The following is a 22574-nucleotide window of genomic DNA, read 5'->3' as shown; positions in this document are numbered from 1 at the left end:
CCAGGAGACACTATGACTCATTCGAATCTACGCAAAAATCAATAAACAATTTTGTAACAACTTGCACATAGTGTTCACGTTTTTCCAAAACTCGGTTGTTTCTTGTGATTCAAGAATCACTCTTGAAAATTATTTAGAACATTGACAACCAAAGTTTCATTGTAACAAAGTTGAATTTCTTTTAATTTAAATTTTATCGACTCCATTATCTCATAAATTGGGCATTCGTGGTGTTTAGAAGTTTGTTGCTTCTCGAAATAAAAATATCACATTTGAACATTTTCGAAAACATTAACAACATTTAAATGTCATTTAGACTAAATTTGGTAAATATATTCCATATTTTGCACTGTAAAATAAGAAAACTATAGAAATGAAGATGCTAGTGTCGATATGATACGTTATCGCCGTTGTACTGTTCCGATGTCTGACCACATGTCGGTCGTTTCTACTGAAAAAACGTCCGACCTCCCGCTTGTCTCAGCGCGTAACTTTTTCTCGCATTTGCATGCAAATAATCGCGTTCGAAATGCATAATCAATCTCCCTTATGAATCTTTAATCTCAATATGAATATAAATCACTGTATCAGCGGTTGCAGAAAATGGTTAGAGCGTCTTCGCATATGTTATCCGAACACGTGCAGGTACAACAATTGAATAATTTTATACTATTTGCGAAATACGATTGATGTTCACATACCACGACCACATACCTAACATGAAACAATTATTTGGTCAAAATAACTTGCGCCAAAATATAGTTCCAAGTTTCTAATCACGAACTCCTACATCCACTCCAATCACGCGATGATTCGACGATCGGTAGAACTCGATCTTATCGAAGCGTGCGTCTCAGCAGCTCATCGATCAACGTTCTATCGACTGGAGGAGCGTTTCCCTCGTCGTTCAGTTCGAGCTGTATCGAGAGGAACGAGCGAAGACGCGCAACAATCTATCCGGGAGAAGTTGGATCGCTTCCAAGTCGAACTTCTCCCGTTGGTGTTCGTACATACTGGGTTTGACGAATCTTCCAAGTTTCCGCGGAACAGTCCGCAGTGCAGGTCGAGGAGGAGGAGGAGGAGGGCTAGGGGTGAAATCCACAGGGAGCACACGAAGACGATGATGCTGATAACTGGTCGACGAAGAAAAACGTACTCGCGGCGCCCCGTTGTTTGCGTTGCTGATTGTACGACGCGTCTTCTATCTCGTCTCTCGACCAATTCTTTTCACGACTTTTTCTTCCGTTTCTCGAATCCTGATCGGCAAGGCCGTTACGGCACACGGATTTCGCCTAATATGGCCACTACTCCACGCCAAGGGTAGGAAACCCTGTGACCACTGCGTCGTACAATGACCCGCGATAGCGTAAGAACTGTATCATCAAATATGGTGTTTATTAAATAAGATAATTAATGGAATCAAGGAAGATTTGAGCTGTTATATTTGAAAATGGAATAAGTCCGCTTTAAAAAAAATGAGTTAACTGAGTTAAATGAGTTCTCTTCGTATTTATAATCATACATTCAGTGGAGTACGATTTTTTCATAAAGTAAACAAGAGAATTTTAGCTATAAAATGTTATCCGAAAAATATTTGTTTAAGTGGAAGAAATCCATACTAACTCGAATGTTAGATTGTACAGTTTCCAATTGTATAAAAATACAATTTTAGTTGCATAAATATGTATTTCCATGAGTATGCCTGGCACTGAAACTGTTGAGAGATATTTTCAAAACAAGAATGTTTAATTTAGATGTTTGTTAAATTTACATTTTATTTAATTTACAGGATGTCATCTAAAACTTGTCCTTAAAATATCTTGGATGCATATCAATAACTTTAACTTCAACATTCCTATATATTTCTTTAAAAATAGTTCATAATCCTACTTTATTAATGCATGTAAGAACGATAAATTGATAGAAATGTTTCCTTTGGTATTTGCAAATAACTGTTGAATACATTCAAAATAAAAACTACAAAATATTTTCCGAACAAACTGTATAAAAAATTGAACCAACGAATGAATTGGACGAGCACAACAATTTTTAAAAACCCTCTGAATTTTCGTTCGTGGGTGTCCCTTGCGAGATAAGGGAGATTCCAGATAAATTACGCAGGACGATGGGTACCCATCGGTTTAACGAACGCTGGGAATTGATAAACGTGATTCTGAATAGGCCCGATTATTGCGCGCGATACGGATGCACCGATTTCGCTATGGAGGACTTCGGTGAGATCGAATTCCCGTCTAAACGGGCAGCGTGCTTGTTAATGAACTACGTCGTACCGATGATCATTATTTAGAGTACGGTAACTCATTTTGTGGTTAATATTATCTACGCACATTAATCGCGAAGTTTGGAGGCTCTAACACCGCCTGTACGTTGGTTGTCGGTGACTTTGAGTTAGTTCCCCAAGCTCTGCACATTTTCGGTTTTGTTTTTCCCCACTTTAGCGACACAAGGGTTTTCAGAATTTTCTACATGGTTCCTGTAGGCTCTGAGTACTTGTTGCAAGTGAATTTTTTATCGAGGTGAAAGAACTGCTAATTGCTGATTTGCAAAAAATTGTTAAACAAGGGAGGTTTTACTGTGTAGTACACGTATGTAGAGGGTTGAATTTAGCTTGGATGTCTACTAGTTACGTATTTTAATTATACACATCCGAGTACAAATAAAATTATATAGTTTAAACGGTGAAAATAGGAATAAATGTTAACATAGAAACGTCTGTTTATATAGAGTATACTGTATATATCTGTATATTTATGAATACATGAGAGAATGATAAATTGATAAAAATGTTTCCTTTGGTATTTACACATAACTGTTCAAGATGAGAAAAATAAAATAAATAAATAAAAACTACAGAACATTTTCCAACGAATTATACAAAAAATTGAACAAATATATATAGTACAAACAGTGAAAGTAAGAATGAATGTTAATGTAGAAATGTCTGTATATAGAATTGAATGTTTCATAACGAAAATGAAAGATTTACACAAGGAGAGGATTGAAAACATTTAAAAAATATCTACATCCCCAATAAATTCAAAGAGATCGCTCGTTTAGGACTCGATAAATTCCTCTATCATATCCCAATATCCTATTAATGATTCGATCATGTGGTCGGCACGTAAACGTTCGTAGAACGTAATTAAAGCGAGACCGTAATTTATTAATACTTTAGGTACAGCAGCGTGCCGCGAAGCTACCTTTGAACAATGTATTTACGTTCTGCTATCAGGAAGTTTCAAAAGCTCGCCGCGCTCGAAAGTTTGACGGCAAACGAAATTAAAGAGAAAAAGGCGGATGGACGAAGGGAGTGTGGGTAGCTTCCAAAGGGAAACCGCGTAAAGGTTAGAGGGAGAGACGGGACTGCCGAAACTGGTATTCTTGAAATGCAAAGGGCCCACTACAGTCGAGGGTGAGCCTCTCGTCGAAAATATTCTCCTCATATTTTGGTACACAACTTTTTTTTTCGTGCAGTCCTCCCCCGACTTCTAATACTTCATCGTCGGAAATTGGAAATTCCTACAAAAAATTCGATAAACAACTTCCGGATTGCTCGATGTCTTTTACAATTTTTAAAAATAATTTACATTGCGAATTTTTAATTTACACAGCTTCTCAGGTATGTACCGAGGAAGAATATACCGATTTTACAGAAACAAATGATCAAGTCTGTTGTAAACAAATAATGAAGGAAATTTCTGAATAACTTATAAGACCGACTTGAAAATCAAAGATAAAAACATATCGTGTACTGAATGCTGCAGAGATCTCCAAACTTTGCTCACGGCACCCTTAGATGGATCAGCGACTTTTTCACAGCACCCCTAGTGTCTCAGCAATTTTTTACCGCGCCCCTAGGGCAAACGAAATACCTGACAATTTCGTTTATTAAGCAGTCGAGTCAGACAGCTTAATAATTAAATCAAGCATTTTAGTGGTTGAAAGTTTTCAACTCTTTTATTCGAGCCATCTTCCGTATTTTTTAACCAATTTAAAAGAGCTACAAACAAAATTTTCTTTAGACAAATCATGTATATTTCGCCGTATCATTTCATCATATACAATCATACATATTTTACTTTATTCATACTTTATTCAACTTCGCTTAAATTATGTACAAACGAATTCCACATTTTCTTAATAAAATGTAACGTAAAAAAGCATCAACATCTTCACACACAAAAATAATGTAATTCTTTTACACTCTGTCCAAATATACCGAAAATGACTCACATAAATAACTGAAAAAGGTTCTGTAAAACAATGATATAAAATGCTTGACTCGTTTAAAGGGTGTACGTAATGTCTCTAGCAATGAAGTTAAATGGAAGTGGTTCATTTCGCTAACGGAACGGCAGATAGGTTAGACACACTCTTTTTTGACCACGTGTACGGTGTTTTCTGTCTAGTAAGTTGCCAGTGGCAAAACAGTTCCAAGCAACGCTCTCGAAACACAAGGGAGCCATTCCAACCGACCTTGATCCTCTCGACGGGTGTATTCTCGCGACGTTGGGTATATATATTTTCCCCGCGTTTTTCTAGCAGCGCTTTCCACCCCTAAACCGCGCGCAATGCCATAAACATGTCCTGCTCTAAGCGACGGCCGGTGAACCTATGCTATTCCCACGACGAGTCCTGGCGGTCCTACCGCCAAAACACAACGCTCACGAGTCCGGCATGTATTATTCAGGCCTGCACCGATACGGCTTCGCTTCAGGATGGTTACTTTATGCCCGTTGGTCGATTACCCGTGTTTACACCCACCGCAAAGTAATGAGGTTCCGCGATGCTTCATTATTTAGCGTTTACAGGCTCCAAAAGAGTACGTTTAACAGGTTGACTGGCTAGACGACTACACAAACCTTCCCCTGGGCACAGTTTGAGGTCCTTTCATAACTGGTCTGAAGAGAAATGTTCGAACAAGCTGATCGCATGAATATATTGGGCTAAAAGTGTTTTTAGTAGCTCTTCTTGATTGGTACTATTTATTAAATATAAAGGATTCAATAAATGTAAAGGCTTTCCCAAAAGGGGTTTAAGAGCTTTCTTAAATTATTATATTCATATTAATATATCGACCATGACTGACAGACGCATTTTGTTATTAAAAAACAAAATCCTGAAACCTCTTCTAGTAAACTCTTTATAAATACTTTTAACCCGAGACATCTACTATAATCTCATAAATTAATTTTAAAGATGAGATGTCGAAGAAAGTAAATCTCCATAGCATTCGTGAATTTGACAAAATTGCAGAAATAATTACCGGCTTAGATTCAAGAAAAATAAGTTTCAGTTGTATGGAAACGAAGCGTTAGGCTCATATAAATTTTCACGAGTAGTTTGGCAGTCAACGTGTTGAAGTATGTTCTAACGATAGCAATGAAATGAAGCTAATATAAATTCTTAGTAGATGATAGAATCTCGAATTAGATTGAGAAAAGTTTAAAGGAAGTTCTTAGAGAAAAGGATGGTTTCCACTGTAAGGCAAGCTCAAGAGCTCTTACCTTAGACGTGATTCGCATGTCGAAATTGACTTTTATACGTGGGATTCATTTACCTTAGGGACTTGTGCAAATAAGCTGAAGCAAATAGCTACTTAACCGTGTTATCTAAAAGCTCGAGTTTAGAAGGTACACGAAAATATACTGTTTGAAATTAACCAAATGCGTAAGTATTTATAAGCTTTACTATTAATTGTATATAAATATAAAACAACTTATTTCTCTAGTGTCGCTTATTTTAAACATAAAAAGAATTCTCCAAGACCTCAAATCCAGGAGTGAAATAGCAAATGACACTTCCATGAAAACAGTTTTCTTATTTCCTGAAAATTTGTTGCAAGATACTCGGAAACAATCTCTCATTAAAACTCGTAAACTTGTGATTCCTGATAGCAAAGTCCACCGATGTACGCCCAGTTTCAATAAACGCAACAATGTTATCAGTTCTCAAGGGTCAGACTTTGCCTCTCCATCGACTTCATCGCGAATGCGGAAAGTTTTGCGGTGCACAATGGTCCCGCACGATTCGAGATACATATGTGCAATCGAGAAACGCGTTCGCGCGGGCATGGAGTACATGGAGTACATGGAAACAGTAGCATAACCGCGGCAGTTGTATCGCTATTGAGAGACAATGTGTAATGCGCTTGAAGGTACTAAAGATTTAAAGGGTTGCGACAATGCGTGTTTCAACATTTTTTTTTTTTTAAGATAGAAGATTGTACAATAGTTGTATGAAATTTGTATCCATCGCCTAAAATTTCATCCATTACAATATAAACCTTCAAAGCTTAGTGGCTAGTGTCCATTTTTGTAAAAGTTGTGAATAGACTGCGGATTACATGCAATTATGGCGTACAATAATATAAAAGGAGATACGTAATATATACAGAATGTACCTTGAATATATTCTACAATTGTTATAGTAATATTGTTCTTTTGCATAAGTGCACGCACCTTTTGGTTACGTTTCGTACGAGAGCAAAAACACGATTTTATCTATTTGCGGATTCACGCACGTTTCGATTTTTAACGGTCGATAAGAGGAGCTTTAGGAAGAAGGGGTGCGTCGTTAACGAGACACAGAAGTGTCCTCGTGAGATTTTAGGCTGTGTTAATGAGAGGAAATTTTGGTAAATAGAAACGATGACACTCCAATTGGAGGAAGGAATGGGATTTTGGTGTTATTAAATTACAGACAGGGCGGGAGACTAGTATTTCGTTGTTTGTGTGTTATTATAGTTATGGTTGTGGGTGCAGATGTCACAAAAATTGTGATCAGGCATGGTTTAGAAGATCAAATATCATTTTGAACAAGTTTTCATCCCATACAATTCACTGTTTTAAATAATTAGGGTATTCTGAAGGTACAAGAAATCAATTATAAGGTGAAACTCATAACACAAAAATATTATAAAATTATATAAATAATCTGGTTCACGTAAAACATAAATATCAATATACACCCTCGTTCATAAATATGTGGACACTTGCTACCTTCAATAAATAATCAATATACACCGTAAATTCTATATTGGATGTGCATTTTAACATTTAATAATATTAAATGCTTTGGGTGCCATATTCAATTTTATATCGGAACTATCGGATCATTTAAATAGAAAAGTTCAGAAAGAATATTCAACATATCAGAAACATATATGGCATAAATATTTCAAAATAAAAGAGATAATATTAGTACGGAAGCAAGGAAGAAATGAATAGTATCCAAGTTTAGTAAAAGAAATTTTATCGTTATCTAGTTATCTCTATAGTTTCTTTATCATTACAAATGTGATATAAAAAAAAAATTATTAAATATAATTCATATTAATAGATTCGCAACTTTTATCAATAGACTACGGATTTGCATGCATTTATAGGAAATTTGAATACGCAAGAAACTACAAAATGCACACAGTATGCAATAATATAAAAAAATATTGAAAGTAAAGTTTGTATTATAATATTTGCAGAGTAAAATGAATTCTTATGTAAGTTCAATTTTTGTAGGTACCTTTCCAAAGATTTTATTTTGGATAAATAACCGCAGTCTATTTATTAAATATTTATTTCTATTAAGGAAGTGTCCACATACTTCTGAGCCTTGTACGTTGCCAATAAATGTCTCGTTGGTAATCAAAGAATTCTTTCTTCGAGGAATTTAGTTTCAGTACATGCAGCTTTTTTTCATCCAACCTTCAATTATTTATAACCCACAACGAACCCCCTCATACGAAGTACTCGAGTCACGCACAGTGCAACCATACGAAGAACGTTGCAAACAGCATCACCTATCAGAGAATTGCTGGGAGAAAGTCACCGAGGTCGCTACGCGATATCAACAGACACGACAAACCAACGGCCCACGTGTTTCCAAAGCCACCGTCCGTGCCCAATCGAAACGAGATCCCATGGAATCACGTCGCTAAACTGATCCCTTCGGTATCATTCGCGATTCACCCCCCCGTTCTCGCACCTGACAACCAAAACATCTCGTAACGACGATTCGTGTACCAATCTCTCCTCATTCGCGCTTCCCGCCATCACAACAGACATTTAGAATACAAAATACGAATCAAACGTAATAAAATTATCCACACATACACTCGTCACGTGGAAAGAAATACACACTTTCACTGGCGTGTACCTACGATCATTTTCCCGCTCTCAAAGCAGACATTCCAAGCAGAGAATAAAAGTCGAATATAACATATGTGTCAACGCACGTAAACTCACCACGTGCATGAAACAAAGTATTTCCATTCCCCACGCAATGATACATACTCGATAAATAGCACGATTTACCGCTACTAACGATCGAACTGCCACGCGTACTGTCATTCCACTTGGATTAAATAAAAACATGGGATCCTAACCACGGGGAGCGAGAGTCGACCAGGGAATAAATACGCGCCTGTCTGCTTTCCGTCGATGACAGCGTTTTACAGAGACGTGAACGTATGTTTACACTCACAGGCTCGCACGGCACGGAAGACGTGTGTACGTGGGAGGCTTGAAACGTCGCGGGGTCGTTAGCTCTCGTGCACTGCACGTACACGAACACAGCTGATGATCTTGAGAAATGGACTCACCTTTTCGCGCTAAGGACGGGACCGGAAGACGAGGGCGAAGGCTGGCGAACGGCTGGCGCCGGGGCCTAACGGCTCGCACAGTGTGGACGATATCGAGCACAGGTGTAAAATCTCCGAAGACGCGGCTACGCCGCTCGAGTGATCGGTGTGGACTGCAGAAAACCCCGCAGATGATATCAGAGACTTAGGGGAGACTGCATGACATCATCGCCGGCCAATCGCCGCGCGGACGACATTGCGCACGCGTCTCGCCCCTAGGCGCCGGGGTTGTTGCGATATATCGCAATCGATTGCTCAACTTCGCGCCCCCGCGACCGACGCGCGCTCCTGCGTGAGCGACGCTGACTCGGGCTCGAAAATGCGCGGGAAACGATAGGGGATGACTGGTGTAGATAGATCGATTTAATAGAAGAATAATTTTGCAAGGAATATATAATATGTTAATAGACGTCAGTGACACCGTGCAGAGGGTTAGAGCAGTAGAATTAATTTCACGAAATAAGTTTTATAAGCATTTAAAGGGGTGTTATGGTTTAACCAGTTCAAAAACCGATTTCTAAGAAATTGTGGATATTTATTAAGTATCCTACAAATGGGTTTTTCGAAATTCGAATAATTTACGAAATTACAGACGAAATTACAGAAATTACAGTTTTTTTAATTACTTTGTTTAAGGTCACGTCAACTACGAGGTTATTAACCCCTTAAGCTGCGATTTAAGCTCTAATAGCCTGGAAACAAAATGTGATATTTACATTTGGCCTGAACAATACACCACGGGCCAGGCTCGTACGATTTAATTACAATATATTTAACATATTATATTTCATTAATATTTTGACTTATTTGAGAAATTCGTTACTGTTACTAAAGATTACCTGCGTACTATTTGAAGGTTTAAACTCTACTCGATTGTGTTGTATTCCCTGACATTCTTCAATTAAATGTTTTACTGTACGAGGCTCGTCATAAAAGTTGCATAATGGTGACTGTGATTTAGGTATTTTGTAGCAACGAGTCAGGTTTGTTTGGCCAATTTTCAATCTTGATAGTGTCACTTGCAGCCTTCTATTTGGCAGGGTTGAAATTTTATCACTGGTTGATTTTCGGATTTGATCTAGATTCATTGGTGACATCCATTCCTGGATTTAGATTTTTCTTGCTGTTTTCTTAATTAAATTTCTTCTTTCACCTAATGTGTATATTTTGTTAAACAGTATACGAAGCATATTTCGAATTGCATTTCATCAAATATGCCAATATATCGGCGAAGGGATAGAAAAATATTTAAAAGATTTTGTCCAAGCTTCTGTGTTACTCTCGTAATCACAATTTGTTTCTTTTCTCCAATCAAGCAAAACAATTACTGCGTATTAATTTATTTGAAAGGTACTGCTCGACGTATAACGTTTCGATGAGACATCTTTAAAACAAGCCAGGTGTCGCGTCAGGTGAAAAAAAAACTTACGAAACGCAGCACCTTTCGAGCGCAAAGAATATTTTCCATTGAAACATGAATGCAATTGTTCAACCACGGTGTCTAGGTACACATCGATAACGCAAAATTCCGATCCTCGAATCAGAAAATGTCACCGCAGCCGAGATTGGATAGGTTGTCGTTCCACTAGGTGGGCGAAGTTAATTGCCACGAATAGCAATTTCTCGTGCGATGCGCGTTTGACGTAACCCGCTTTTCGAGTTGGTCGTTACCTCACCGAGACTCATAACATGAATATTCCCAGTGGTAAACGCTGTGAATGAGGAAGACTTCCCGCATACACGAAAAAACAAGTATTTGGCCCGCCTTAATCCTTTGACTGCGAAAGGCGTACATGTCTGTCCTCGAAAATTAAGCTCGGAGAAATGTTTAAATTCGTCAAATTAATTTGAAAAAAAATAACATCTCATGACGAATGACAAGACGAAACTTTTTCCGATGCTTAATTTCGAAAATAAACATTTTTAATTGAAAAGAAAATCCATTACAAAGTTAAATGCATATTTGATGAATTGCTTTAAACCTAAGATCAACAATATTGACAAAATATAACATAATTTAATTAATGACGACGAATATCGTGTAGCTTGCAAGACCAGTAAGTTGTGTTTACCTTAAAATGTGACAAGCAAGAAAAAGTTAATTTTTAATAGAGAATTCTTGATGCATTATTTACGAAGAAAATTAAATTATACTACTCTATAAGTTTTATTTTCAAAAAGTGTTTTTAATCGTTTAGAAACGGGTTTCATAAATAAAGAAACTGGGATGTAATAATGTTTTCGGGAATTTATCTCTAAATATTTGGCATCGCCAGTGGTCAGGACCAAGTATTTCCGGTTTAGTTCGCTGTGTGTTCTGATTAGTTGCCAAAACGGGTACCACCGTCGTACGAATGAACATCGGAGAAACAACGTCCTTCCATCAGATGCTTAAGTGCTCAGGTTTTTAGTAACACAAACAAATTTAAAGAAGCATGGCCAGTCTAGGACAAGCTTTATGAACCGATTGCGTAGAAATAAATTTCGAAATTTCAAGGAACTTTTCACCGCAGGAATGAAACAACTGATAGAACAGTGCAGCGAGAACTTATTGCCAAAATACCGTACGTCGACAAATAGTTTTAGATAACTTCTTCGTTACTTTTAAAATAACTATTTCTAATATTAACAGGAATAAAACTTGATCTTCTGATGATCTGCACATAACTCGTCTATTTTAACAAAAGGTGGGGCAGTATCGTTGATAATTATTTTTATATTCTATTCCACCCATGAAAGAAATTTATTTCAAAGTGAAAAGTCAAAGTGAAAAGTCTTGATAATCATACAACTCATCTACTTTAATAAAAGGTTAGTCAATATCATTGATAATTATTTTTGTATTCTACTCCACCCATGAAAGAAATTTACCTAAAAGTGAAAAGTCTTTATAATTTGCTCGAACTTGAACTATTAATTATCCGCGAGTAAAATATCTGGTTAATGAAAAAGTGGGTGAATGTTATTGATTATTTTCGTGTTCTATTTCGTTCGTGACAGAGACTCATTTAAGAGTAAAGGGTCTCCACTGATGCTAAGTCCCCTGTTCGATATTCCTCCATTATGTTTACATTGATTCCGCAAGAGAATTCGGAAGGGACTGGATATTAAATTCCCAGATGGTCTAAAACCAAACATGGATCGCGGGTAAATTATTACAACGTGGTATAAAAAAATCCTAAAGAAACATTAAAAATTTCCGCTCGAAACAGAAGATAGAACGAGACATCGAACGCGACACAAAGAAGGACCGTGTTCGTCCCGAAGCGTTCCTTCGATCTCGACAATACCACCCCCGTCGTCGGAGTAAAATCCTATACAATCCCGATATTTCCCGGATCGGTTTGCGTTTCGCGACTTCGCCTTTGAGAGCGAGCGGCGCGGACGGGCCGCGGCCGCCCCGCGTATTTGTGAAACAGCAAAGCGCGCATACTGGCATACACATGTTCGAAGTTTGTTCCCTTCGAAGCGTTCGCGGAGAAATGGTATGAGGAATGGTCGAATTATGCGACATATTGCAGGACTCGTGCTCCCTCGTGCGCCCACCGTGCTCGCGCACCGGAAAAGCTTTTCCATCGACGGGGGAATTGTTTCGAGTATGAGCGCCTGGGCTCAACCATGAAGACGGGAGGAGAACGCATTGTCGGATATTAGCGCAATTACCAGGTAGTTAGAATCGCGAATGGAAAAAGAATACGAACGTGTCCGGAGCGATGCAGCGGCATAGACGAGGAACGAGTGGTAACGGAGTAACGACGAGGCATTAATTCTTTCAGACTTGATTTGTTGCCAGCGACGAGCAAATATTGTGATTCGTTTCAATTGCGAAATTATTCGGGGTGATATAAAAGTACCAGAGAACATTAATAATAATAAAGGATTCTCCAGAATGATTTATAGAATTTTGGTTTTTAGTCGAACACAGATAATATAACCGATGTTTCTATTTTAAATAAAAGTACATTTGATATAAATACTTAACTGAATAGCTTTTGCAAAAAAGTTTTACATCCACCTAATACGAACATTAATATTTCCATCCTGTTAATATAATCAGCACCTACTGTGTATAGTACATAGACAATAAACTGGATTACAAGTAAAGACAGATACAACAGAAAATATTCCACCTCTGAAACTTTAGATGTAGTAATAGAAAATATTATACTACTACACACATACCAGAACGCATTAACATGTCCGATCGCCATTGGTGGCTACTATGAAGTTTATACTGGCTCGTACAGTCAGTCCCATAAATATGTTGTTTTATATATAAAATGTATAAAATATATTTATAAAATATATACATGTATAATCTTATTCACATACGTATTTATAATGAAAAGTTCATTTGGTAATATCAAAACAATTATTTAATTTAGTCAAACTTCTTCAATAGACATAGAAGGTTATATTTATGAAATTGACTCTAAGTGACAGTATGTAACTCTACTTCGTCCATGTGATGTGGCTTTAGCAAAGTATTTTTCTAGAACTTAACACGAGGACCAAGTTCACATTAAATATCCCCAACGAGGATTATTCCAAAAAAGCGGATAAAACATGGTCCTTTTCTCGATTCGTTGTGTTTCTACTTTAAAAGACGTCGACGTAAGCCGCTTTTCCCGCTTTTCCCCTCTGACGGTAGCATCGACGAAATATGTAAAATTATTCCGGCATATGCCATGCGTAACCGGCGACTTCTTTCCCCGTTGTCCCTTCGAACCATCGTCAAATATTTGTGACGCTTCCGTCGACACACTCTCGAGCCTTCGTCTACGTGCAACCTGTGCCACGGGCGCGAACAATGTTCGCATGGGAGACAACGTTATCATGCACCTGAATACAAAAGCCTTCTTTGTAAAGGCAAGGTGAAATTGCCGTTGAAAAAGCGTGTCGAGTGCTTCTGAACCACGGAGCATAGAAAGCGGAGAAAGGAACCGTGGAAAGGCGGTAATTCTCCGTGGAAAGTTTCCCGTCTTTCCAGGTCGAGCGGCAGTAATTTGGAAGGTACGAAACTGTTGACCCCGTGGATCGTCGCGAAGACGAGCGCCGCAGGTATTTGTCGTTCGCGTGTTTCTTGTCCAGACATTAACATGTCCGATCGCCATCGGTGGCTACTATGAAGTTTATACTGGCTCGTTCCTCCCTGCCGCAATCCAATCGGTGGTAGCTGAGATCGTAAAGGAGCACTGGTATCGATAAAGGTGGTTTTTGGACGTGAATTCTTTTGCGAAAACTTTTTACTTTTTCTTATTATAAGTCTGTTTAACCTCATATACAATCGCAGATAATTGATTGACTCCAAAATGGAATAGTACGTTTGCGAATGCATTTCATAATGACATTTTGTTACAACATTAAAAAGAAAAATATCACTTTATGCACCATACCAGATTGCGTTTACTCAATGATTATGAAAATCTAACGCATCACTCTTCCAACCCTTAACCATTCAAACACATACAGCAAACGATACTTTCGTACAAATTTTATTATTTAATCTCAAATAAAGTCGAACTAAATTGAATACAAAAAATTTGAGAGCAAGAAACGTAATCCTGAGAAAAGTAAAGAATGCTTTGCAATGGTTGGAAATCGTATTTCCAAGTTTAGTCGCAGAGCGAGGATTGCTCAGTTGTATTTCGGGCAAACGCGAAAACTGATTACTTCTTTGCAAGAAAACGAGCAAGGGGAAGATCGATTACACCGGGAGAGGAGAGCCCGCCAAGAATACGTACGAATCAATCACCGAGCTAGTTGGCGTATTAAGCTTCACAATGCCCTTCTATCACCTGGATCGATCAGGAAGGAACGCTAGTACAACGAAATCCCCCGCGCGACCGACTCGAATAAGCAATTTCAGATATCTGAGATTACGTGTCAACAAACGACACCTACTTCGTCTGGTAACGTGACCGTGGTTGGAGATCGCTTTCGTAGACGGAAAAAAGAAACGGTCTAATATGGATTTATCCGACACGCTTACAATGCAGAATCTATTTTAATCTCGTGTTTGGGATCTTCTAAGACGGTCACGTTCGATGTTATCGTTGCGGCTATGATCGCGCAATGCGCAGACGGTACTGTTACGAGTTTCCATTAATAATAGACGTTTTCGTTGGCTTTATATGTATTAATTATATAATAAGATACTTATTACGTTCGTAATCGAAATAATAATCACGTACGTTGAAAAAATGAAAACTACTCTTGATGTTTCGGGTGTAATGTTCATTCATTACAGTACCTCAGAATCTAATGGAGATAAAAGAAAAACATTCCATATGGAGTGAAGTACGACTTTTGATAAAAAATCACATAGTCTGGCGAACATTGGAAGAATGAAAACTACTCTTGATGTTTTGGGTGTAATGTTCATTCATTACAGTACCTCAAAATCTAATGGAGATAAAAGAAAAACATTCCATGTGGAGTAAAGTACGACTTTTGATAAAAAATCACATAGTCTGGCGAACATTGGAAAAATGAAAACTACTCTTGATGTTTTGGGTGTAATGTCCATTCATTACAGTACCTCAGAATCTAACGGAGATAAAAGAAAAACATTCCATATGGAGTAAAGTATGACTTGATAAAAAATCACGTAGTCTGGCAAGAATTTAATAGGTAGCTAAATATTAATGTATATGTGTACCTTTCTTGAATCAATATATCTGTGGTGGCATCTCCTGTCATTCAACAATTGAAAACGAACTTCATAGGAGTGGACTTGATGCTCACAATAGGTTTCAAAGTGTTTAACTAATACTTATAAGTCCCGCCAAGTAAATAAAGGGTTAAGCGCCATAACACTTCAGTTTTTTAGATATTGAACATTTAATGCACTTTTATGAATTAAAATACGATTCTTCGATGAACCACTGGATCGCCATTTTTGACAGTTAATTCCTGTCTAGTAGACAAATTTAATTTCCAGCTCGTTTGATGTCATGCTAAAAAAATACTATAAATCAGTGAAAGAAGTACTCGTTGCAAGTAAATTGGCGTCTTCTCGACCGTTTCGGTATCGAGCAGCAATCGCCGGCTTATTTCGTCGGCTCCACTCTCTACTGTGCCTTCGAGACGTCAAAGTCTTCTCTCCGTTCCTGCTGTAACATTTCGTGCCGAATTCAATGGCAAAAGGGGAGAAGCATCTCATTAAGCTGTTTTTGTGAGAAGCTCCTTCAATTCTCCCCAACGCGTTCCTTTCATTGACCTATTAAAACGCCAGACAATGACTCCAAAAAAAATGAGACGTCTCGCGTACAAATAAGAAGGTCGGAATCGCTGCCGGCTTAAACGATTTAGATAACGCTTCTGAAATATCGGGAATGTAATACTCCTGCGCGTTTCTCATTGTGTGACGACGGTAATATATCGCGACGATGCGATATATCGAATGATAATACGCGCCACGCTCAAACAATGGAAAAGATCTGTTAGGTTGCTCTTCGGGAACCATTTAGTCCTGGGTGAGCTTACACGTGGTGTGCCGACCAACAAAAAATTGTTATGCGACGATATTATGTTACGATGTTCTGTTACATACAGTCACTGCAAGGAGTATTCGTACAGCAACCAATGTAAAATAAAATTAATAAGAAAAGAAATAAGAGGTTAACATTAATAATAGTAAACTTTAATTTACGCAAATTTTACTCTAAAAATGTGTAGGAATGTTGGTTAATTATTTTTCCCCTAAAATTTGTTAATAAAATAAATATATGTAGCTTTATTTTGAATTGGTTACTGGACGAATCTTCACTGCGGATCTTTATGCAAAATAAAATCTTCGCGAACGTGTCTACAGAAATTGAATCTATATAGGAATTTATTTTATTCTGCAAATGTTATAACATGAAGTTTACTTTCAATCTTTTTTATATTTTTGAATATTGTTTGCATTTTGTAGGTTCTTGCACATTCGAATTTCCTATAAATGCATAAAGAGATCCGGAGTCTACTTATTACAGTGACTGTATCTCTTGACGAAGGAGAACTATTGGATTTCGTTACAAGTAGATAATAAATGATAGTAGTAATAAAAACTTTTACAAAAATGTTCAATCTAAATTCATTTCTATTTGGATACCAGTTTGTCAATTTCTCCAAAAAATGTTCTCGCATCGACAAAAAGAAGGCTTCGAAAAACTCCCGACCCTGGTTGTCGTTGATAAAATTTCGTCTATTCAAACTATTTTGTGAAAAGTGAAACTCTTCGTTTCATCTCCGAAACTATTCTATCATTCTAGCTTCAAATTCTTTTCGCGAGTGACACTCGATATACGTATCACTTATTTTATAAATAAAAGAAAAGTCTACTTTATTACTGGACACCTTTACCAAAGAAACAAAATTGCTTTACTTTAAACAAAAAAAAAGTATAGCTTTAATATTACTCGTTTCGGAATTCTAGATCTCCAAGCTCCAGCGCTGGAAATCCAGGGAAAGCGTCATGAAACTTCGATGCGAAACGACCGTGACGTCGACAAGGTCCAACGACGGTCGCAGTCGAGGAAACGTTGAATACTAAATTCAATTTGTTTCGTCGTAGACGTCGAGCAACGCCGCGGAGCAACGCGTGTTTCCATCTCGCGGATTTACATAAGTGACTTATGGTCAGTGGGTATTAGCCCCGCGCTAGGGCGGGACCACTCGGATATCTTTGATGCGACGTCCGCGTAGGGATTCAAATGAGGGATGGTCGTTAGGAGTCCGGGTGTAGAATATCATACGCGCGTATTTGGTTTCGCGGCCATCGCGCCGGAGTACTTTCGTTACGGTCACGAATTACCGAGAGCACGCGGCACCGTGGAAATTTTCAAAAAATATTCCGTAACTTTCGGGTTCGCTGCTTTCCGCCGTGCGATATCGATCCGAGCCCCATGAAATCGCTCGCGGGATATACAGGGGAGAGTTGCCGTAATCGTACCACTCGTGATGCTGTTACGAAAATATCTGCTCACCCCATATTATGCGTAACGTATTTCAAGTACCTGGTTAATCAATCTCAGGGCTCGAATTACCAATTCAAATCGGAGTGGATATGAAACATTGCTTGGTCTTAAATTGATATTTGTCCTTATATTGGATGATTGCATAAGTTCGTGCCCGATTTAAAAATGAAGCTCAATGTGTTAAATTTCGAAGAATATAATTTTATTAATCGATTATGTAGTGGCTGTTAGTTTAACTCTTTCAGACCTGAATTACTTTATTTCTCGTACTAATGCAATTTAATTTTAGGGTTAACTTGGACTAATATCAGTATGGTAATAATTTTAAAAAATCCTAACAGTGTTGTTTTCGAGGAAAACTGGTCTCTTTTCATGTGCGCAAATAAGGACATTCGGCCTAAACGATAGTGTCGGTAATTTTCGAATGTTGTGTCCTCAATTTTGAACGCCAGATCTGAAAGGATTAAGTACCAGCCTATTTAGAAAGAATCTACAACGTATAATCCGCAAATAGAATTTTCCTAATTATTACATCTATTATACATAATTAATCTAAAGACTGGCATCGAGTCCTGGCCCTCCCTCAGCTCCCCGATATCCGATAGTTGAAAAATGAAGGATATTAAACGCCTTGCAGTACTCGATCCATCGAAACTGTAACCCCATCATTCGGTGAAATATTCGAGGCAACAGGGGATCAAGAAACGCAACCGTGAAACATAATCCCAGATTTCACGCGAAGATTATCAATAGTGATCACCGGGGGGACCAAAATGGAAGCTGCGTAACGAGCCCGCGGTAGCCGAGGGGTCGCACGCGAACCAGGAACAAATTTTTCATTTATAATTAACTGTCACTGGCCAACGGTCGAGTAATCAAAGCGGAAACAGAAATCCGTCACATGGCACAGCGTGCACTGTGGCAGTCATATCGCAACGACGCCCGCGCAAAATTGAAGACAACGCCAGGGATGATGTTATTCGTAAATATCGATGCACCGACGGTGCAGGTTATTCATCGATGCTTATCGAAAATAGGTTAAATTTAACTTACATAATCAATGAGAGAGGTACGAAATGTACTTGAGGTAACAATAGAGATAACATCGGAAAATGCTTGAGAATATAACATGTTAGCAGAATCGGGGATGTAAAGATAAGTGCCTGGGAAATTATTCTAAGGTTAAGTGAACTTATTTCAAAATCTCGAAGATGTGCAGATTTAGCACCGTATGAAGTGTCTACAGTTTCTGGGTTAACGTAGAACTGCATAATTTATCCGTGCTTTTAGGCGAAGTTGAGGCACGATATGCAAGATGAGCGAATAACAGTTGCCATCTGAGATAACTTCATACGAGCTCTAAATAAACGCAGAGCGAAACTGGCGTCTCACTTTTACGCATAAATTGTCGATATCTTATCCATAATCCCGGTGATCCTACGCGAAACACGTACGCGGCGTGTCGTGTTTAAATTACGCGTAATTAATTCCGAACGCGAGCAGGGAACACGAGGGGAGACAATGAAGGACCAGCAAAAATTGCGGAAAATATTTACTGTTTTCTTTTTTCGGTTCGCGGGGAGACGCGACGTCCTAATAAATGACGTCGGTTACCTTTCGTCGCCACGGTATGCATAGTAACGAGGGAGGACGACATGTTTCCCTCCGTCGATTTCATTTTCCCGCGGCGGAATCGTCGGCGCGGACCGAGACTTTTGTCTCGAGCGGGAAAATGGTTCCCTATTGGTGGCAACGGGCTTTATCAGATAAAGTCGCGCTATCGGTCTTGGCAAATAAGGGAACGCTGACAGTTCGACGATGAAACACAGCAGCCGTAGTTACGGAGGCGTACGTGCCGCGACGGCTATTTTTTTTCACTCCCTTCGCTCCGCGCGGCAGTAATTTCAGTTTCGTCCGGCGTCGCAGCAAGGACCACGAGCAACGAGTCGAGTGAGTAAATTCAGCACGAATCGATTGTAATATGTTCGTCCGCGTGTTACCGTGTACGTGGAACTCGCGAAACGAACGGTAGCGAAAGTACCGGGACCAATGTGTTTGTCGAAATCTTTTTTTCGATGTATTTGCAAAGTATTTAAGGGATGTGTAGCATAGATTTAAAAAATCGTTGAAAGGAAAACGACGGTGATCTACATGTAACTGTAAATGCGATTTGCGTTGCGCAATTCAACGTTATTTATGTACAGTCCATCCTATAAGTATTCGTACTTTTCTAAGTCTATCGAAGAAATTTGCCTAAATTAAATAACAGGTTTACGAATCGTTCACGAATTAACTTTTCATTTGCTATGACATAACTCAAGTCTCTGGTGGTTTTTATTTTATTTTTTAAATTTTCAAATTACACTTTTTTAGAAAGTTATGAATACACGTACAAGCCAGAGTACTTGGTTCAGCGATTATAATTTGTATTATCAAAGGTCAATACAATTTGATTTTCTGAAGCGCTCTAAGAAGCTTCGTCCTCTGCGCGTTTGCACCACTATATTGGCACCACTATATTATTTACTTGTACTATTTTTAACAATACCGGTACCTGCTTTCGAGGAATGCGAAACGTTAGAGCGATTAAAGGCCGGGAAAATCACATGACATATTTGTGTCAGATAAGAGTAGTATTTAATCAGTCGACTGGTTATCAATCGGCTCGAACAATTATCGTGGATTTTGGTTTTCTGTCGATACACACAGGAATGTACCGTTGCGAGCTAAATGTGATAAGATGTTATACAATCAGTCTGATAAATATAAAGACAAGTTTGATGTTTTCAAATAAATGATTTATTATAAATACGTATACGAAAAACGATAAAATCTCGATTCGATGTGCGAACGGCATAATGTTAATAAAAAATAAAAATAAAAAAGGAAAAGTAATTCAAGACACAATAATTTTGATCAGATCATGGATACGCTGTACCCCAATCTGTACGAGAGATTCAAAAGCGAGGGTCTATGTCCGATCTGCCTGATGGAGATGGAACTCGCGCCCCGTTACACCTGCGAAAATCAGCACACGATCTGCTACCGTTGCAAGCCCTATTATTACTCCTGTCCCACCTGCCTATCGCCATTTAGCGTGGAGATGCCAGCTTCTCATGTCAGTGCGTCTTACGTACCGCCACCCACTCATTACCTGCCTCATCCATTTCCGCCGAAATTCCACGACTACAATCCGAGTGCACCGTCGGACGATTTTCTCGGCCAAGAGAGAACCAGGTATCCACCTACGCCGCACGAGGATCAGGAACCGAGGTCTTGCTCGTATACTGATCTAGGATGCTGGGTGAAAGTACCGGAACACTTGGCAGATCTGCACGAATCTCGGTAAGCAGTAAGGAATTATCAACTTTTCATTTCTTGAACCTTTAATTTAAATAGACAACAATTTTTGAAGGAAGTATAAGTATATATCTTCCTGGGGAACTTAATTGCCAACACATTAATTAATTTAGTGCTAGGAGAAGCTTTGCACTTATGTTTATAGTACACGTAGCTCTGTACGAATCTCGGTGAGCTGCAAAGAATGATCGACTTTTTATTGCTTGAACTTTTAATTTAAATAAGCAACAATTTTTGAAGGAATTATAAATATATATAATCCTGGAGAATTTAATTGCGAACTCATTGATTAATTTAGTGTTGGTAATTCAATTCTTTTGTGTACTATAAACATAAGTTGTTTGCATTTTCATACAATAATCTTGTCGATGAAATATAACGAGTCCTCGAATTTGTTTGACTCTTGACTTTTACAGCTTGCTCTGTTTACAACATAAATGTGGTCCAAAACATTTATCATCTCAAAGTTGACATTTAATATATAATTAATTTCCTGTTTTATTATCGTCAGATGGGAATGAATATTCATACGAATTTCAGATGTCAATTTCGGCCTCACTTAGAGGAAGAGAGCCTTCCCACGGACGTGGCACATATACACGACGACTTGGTCGAGTGCAAACATCGGATCGTCGGCTGTAAAGTGAAGACGTCGCCCTGGAGAATAGCCATTCACGAGAATTACTGCGCTTACAAGGCCCGTTTCGAGGCGATCAGCGACATCACCGAGACGTTGGACCACGTAACCATCACGGACGACTGCCACGGCGATTCGGAGGAATTGGTGGAGTGCAAGTTCAGAAAGTACGGTTGCATGGTCAACATGCCCAGAAGACGGAAACATTTGCACCAGGAGAAGTGCAATTATAAACAATATTATCGAGAGGACGACGATTCCGTCCACTCGTCCGAAAGCGAGTACGAACCCGACGAGCAAGTCGCTTGCAAATGGGCCGAACATGGCTGCAGAGTGAGACCCAAACGCAGTCGCGCGGAGCAACACCAAGAAAAGTGTAATTACAGAATGGAGGAATGCACCTTCAAAGATAATGGATGCTCCGCTGTGTTCCATCCGTCCAGAAAATACGCTCACGAGAGAACCTGCGAGTTCTGTGATTAAATTTTCACGTTTAAATTAAAATGCTTTCGAACGACGTGAATTATTGCAAGGAATTATTTCGTTGATGTTCGCACGAAATGATAAAAATATACTGTCGGCTTAGAGGGTGAAATAAAACTTTACGACCAGTGCTCGAGACCGGAACGAGTATTATGTCAAAGGCTTCTTTTTAGAAAATTGTGAATCATGAGACGTGAATACGAAAGGATTATTCTGATTTATGATTCGGAGTTATAATGTTCAATTTACTGTTTCATTTGTTAAAATCACTCTACTTTATTCGAAAATATTCAAATTTGAATATTTTATAGATGCTTCACTGGTAGGAATGAACTTTGAATATTATTATTCGGATATTAAATGAAAATGAAGCATAAGATATTCTCGAATATCCAATTAATTATTTTAATTATATCTGTCAAATATTTGAATCATTGAGATTTCCTAATATTTAATTACAAACAAAATCGAT

The 22574-nt window shown here is 38.4% G+C and overlaps 2 protein-coding genes across 3 annotated transcripts in view; one reads left to right on the top strand and one right to left on the bottom strand.

Moving 5' to 3' along the window:
* Window positions 1-22574, bottom strand: part of LOC128874883 (uncharacterized) — a 256873-nt gene that overhangs the window by 150897 nt on the left and 83402 nt on the right. The window lies entirely within an intron of this gene.
* On the top strand, window positions 19417-22568 carry LOC128874886 (uncharacterized). Of its 2 annotated transcripts, XM_054120020.1 has the most exons (3): window positions 19417-19572; window positions 20543-20967; window positions 21523-22568. In XM_054120020.1, the coding sequence occupies exons 2-3, from the start codon at window positions 20546-20548 to the stop codon at window positions 22100-22102; spliced, it is 1002 nt and encodes a 333-aa protein (XP_053975995.1). In that variant the 5' UTR covers window positions 19417-19572; window positions 20543-20545; the 3' UTR covers window positions 22103-22568. The 2 variants fall into 2 exon arrangements, with proteins under 2 accessions (XP_053975995.1, XP_053975996.1); XM_054120021.1 differs by lacking the exon at window positions 19417-19572 and having other exon boundaries at window positions 19821-20967.

Source organism: Hylaeus volcanicus, chromosome 4 (assembly GCF_026283585.1).
Source record: "Hylaeus volcanicus isolate JK05 chromosome 4, UHH_iyHylVolc1.0_haploid, whole genome shotgun sequence".
NCBI lineage: Eukaryota > Metazoa > Arthropoda > Insecta > Hymenoptera > Colletidae > Hylaeus > Hylaeus volcanicus.
This window is presented reverse-complemented; position numbering and strand designations above follow the sequence as displayed.

What these genes read in the sequence shown, in the direction of transcription:
- LOC128874886 (XM_054120020.1), top strand. Translation starts at nt 20,546, where the DNA reads ATGGATACGCTGTACCCCAATCTGTACGAGAGATTCAAAAGCGAGGGT. An exon ending in GCAGATCTGCACGAATCTCG is followed by an intron (nt 20,968 to 21,522) that starts GTAAGCAGTAAG and finishes TACGAATTTCAG; the next exon opens with ATGTCAATTTCGGCCTCACT.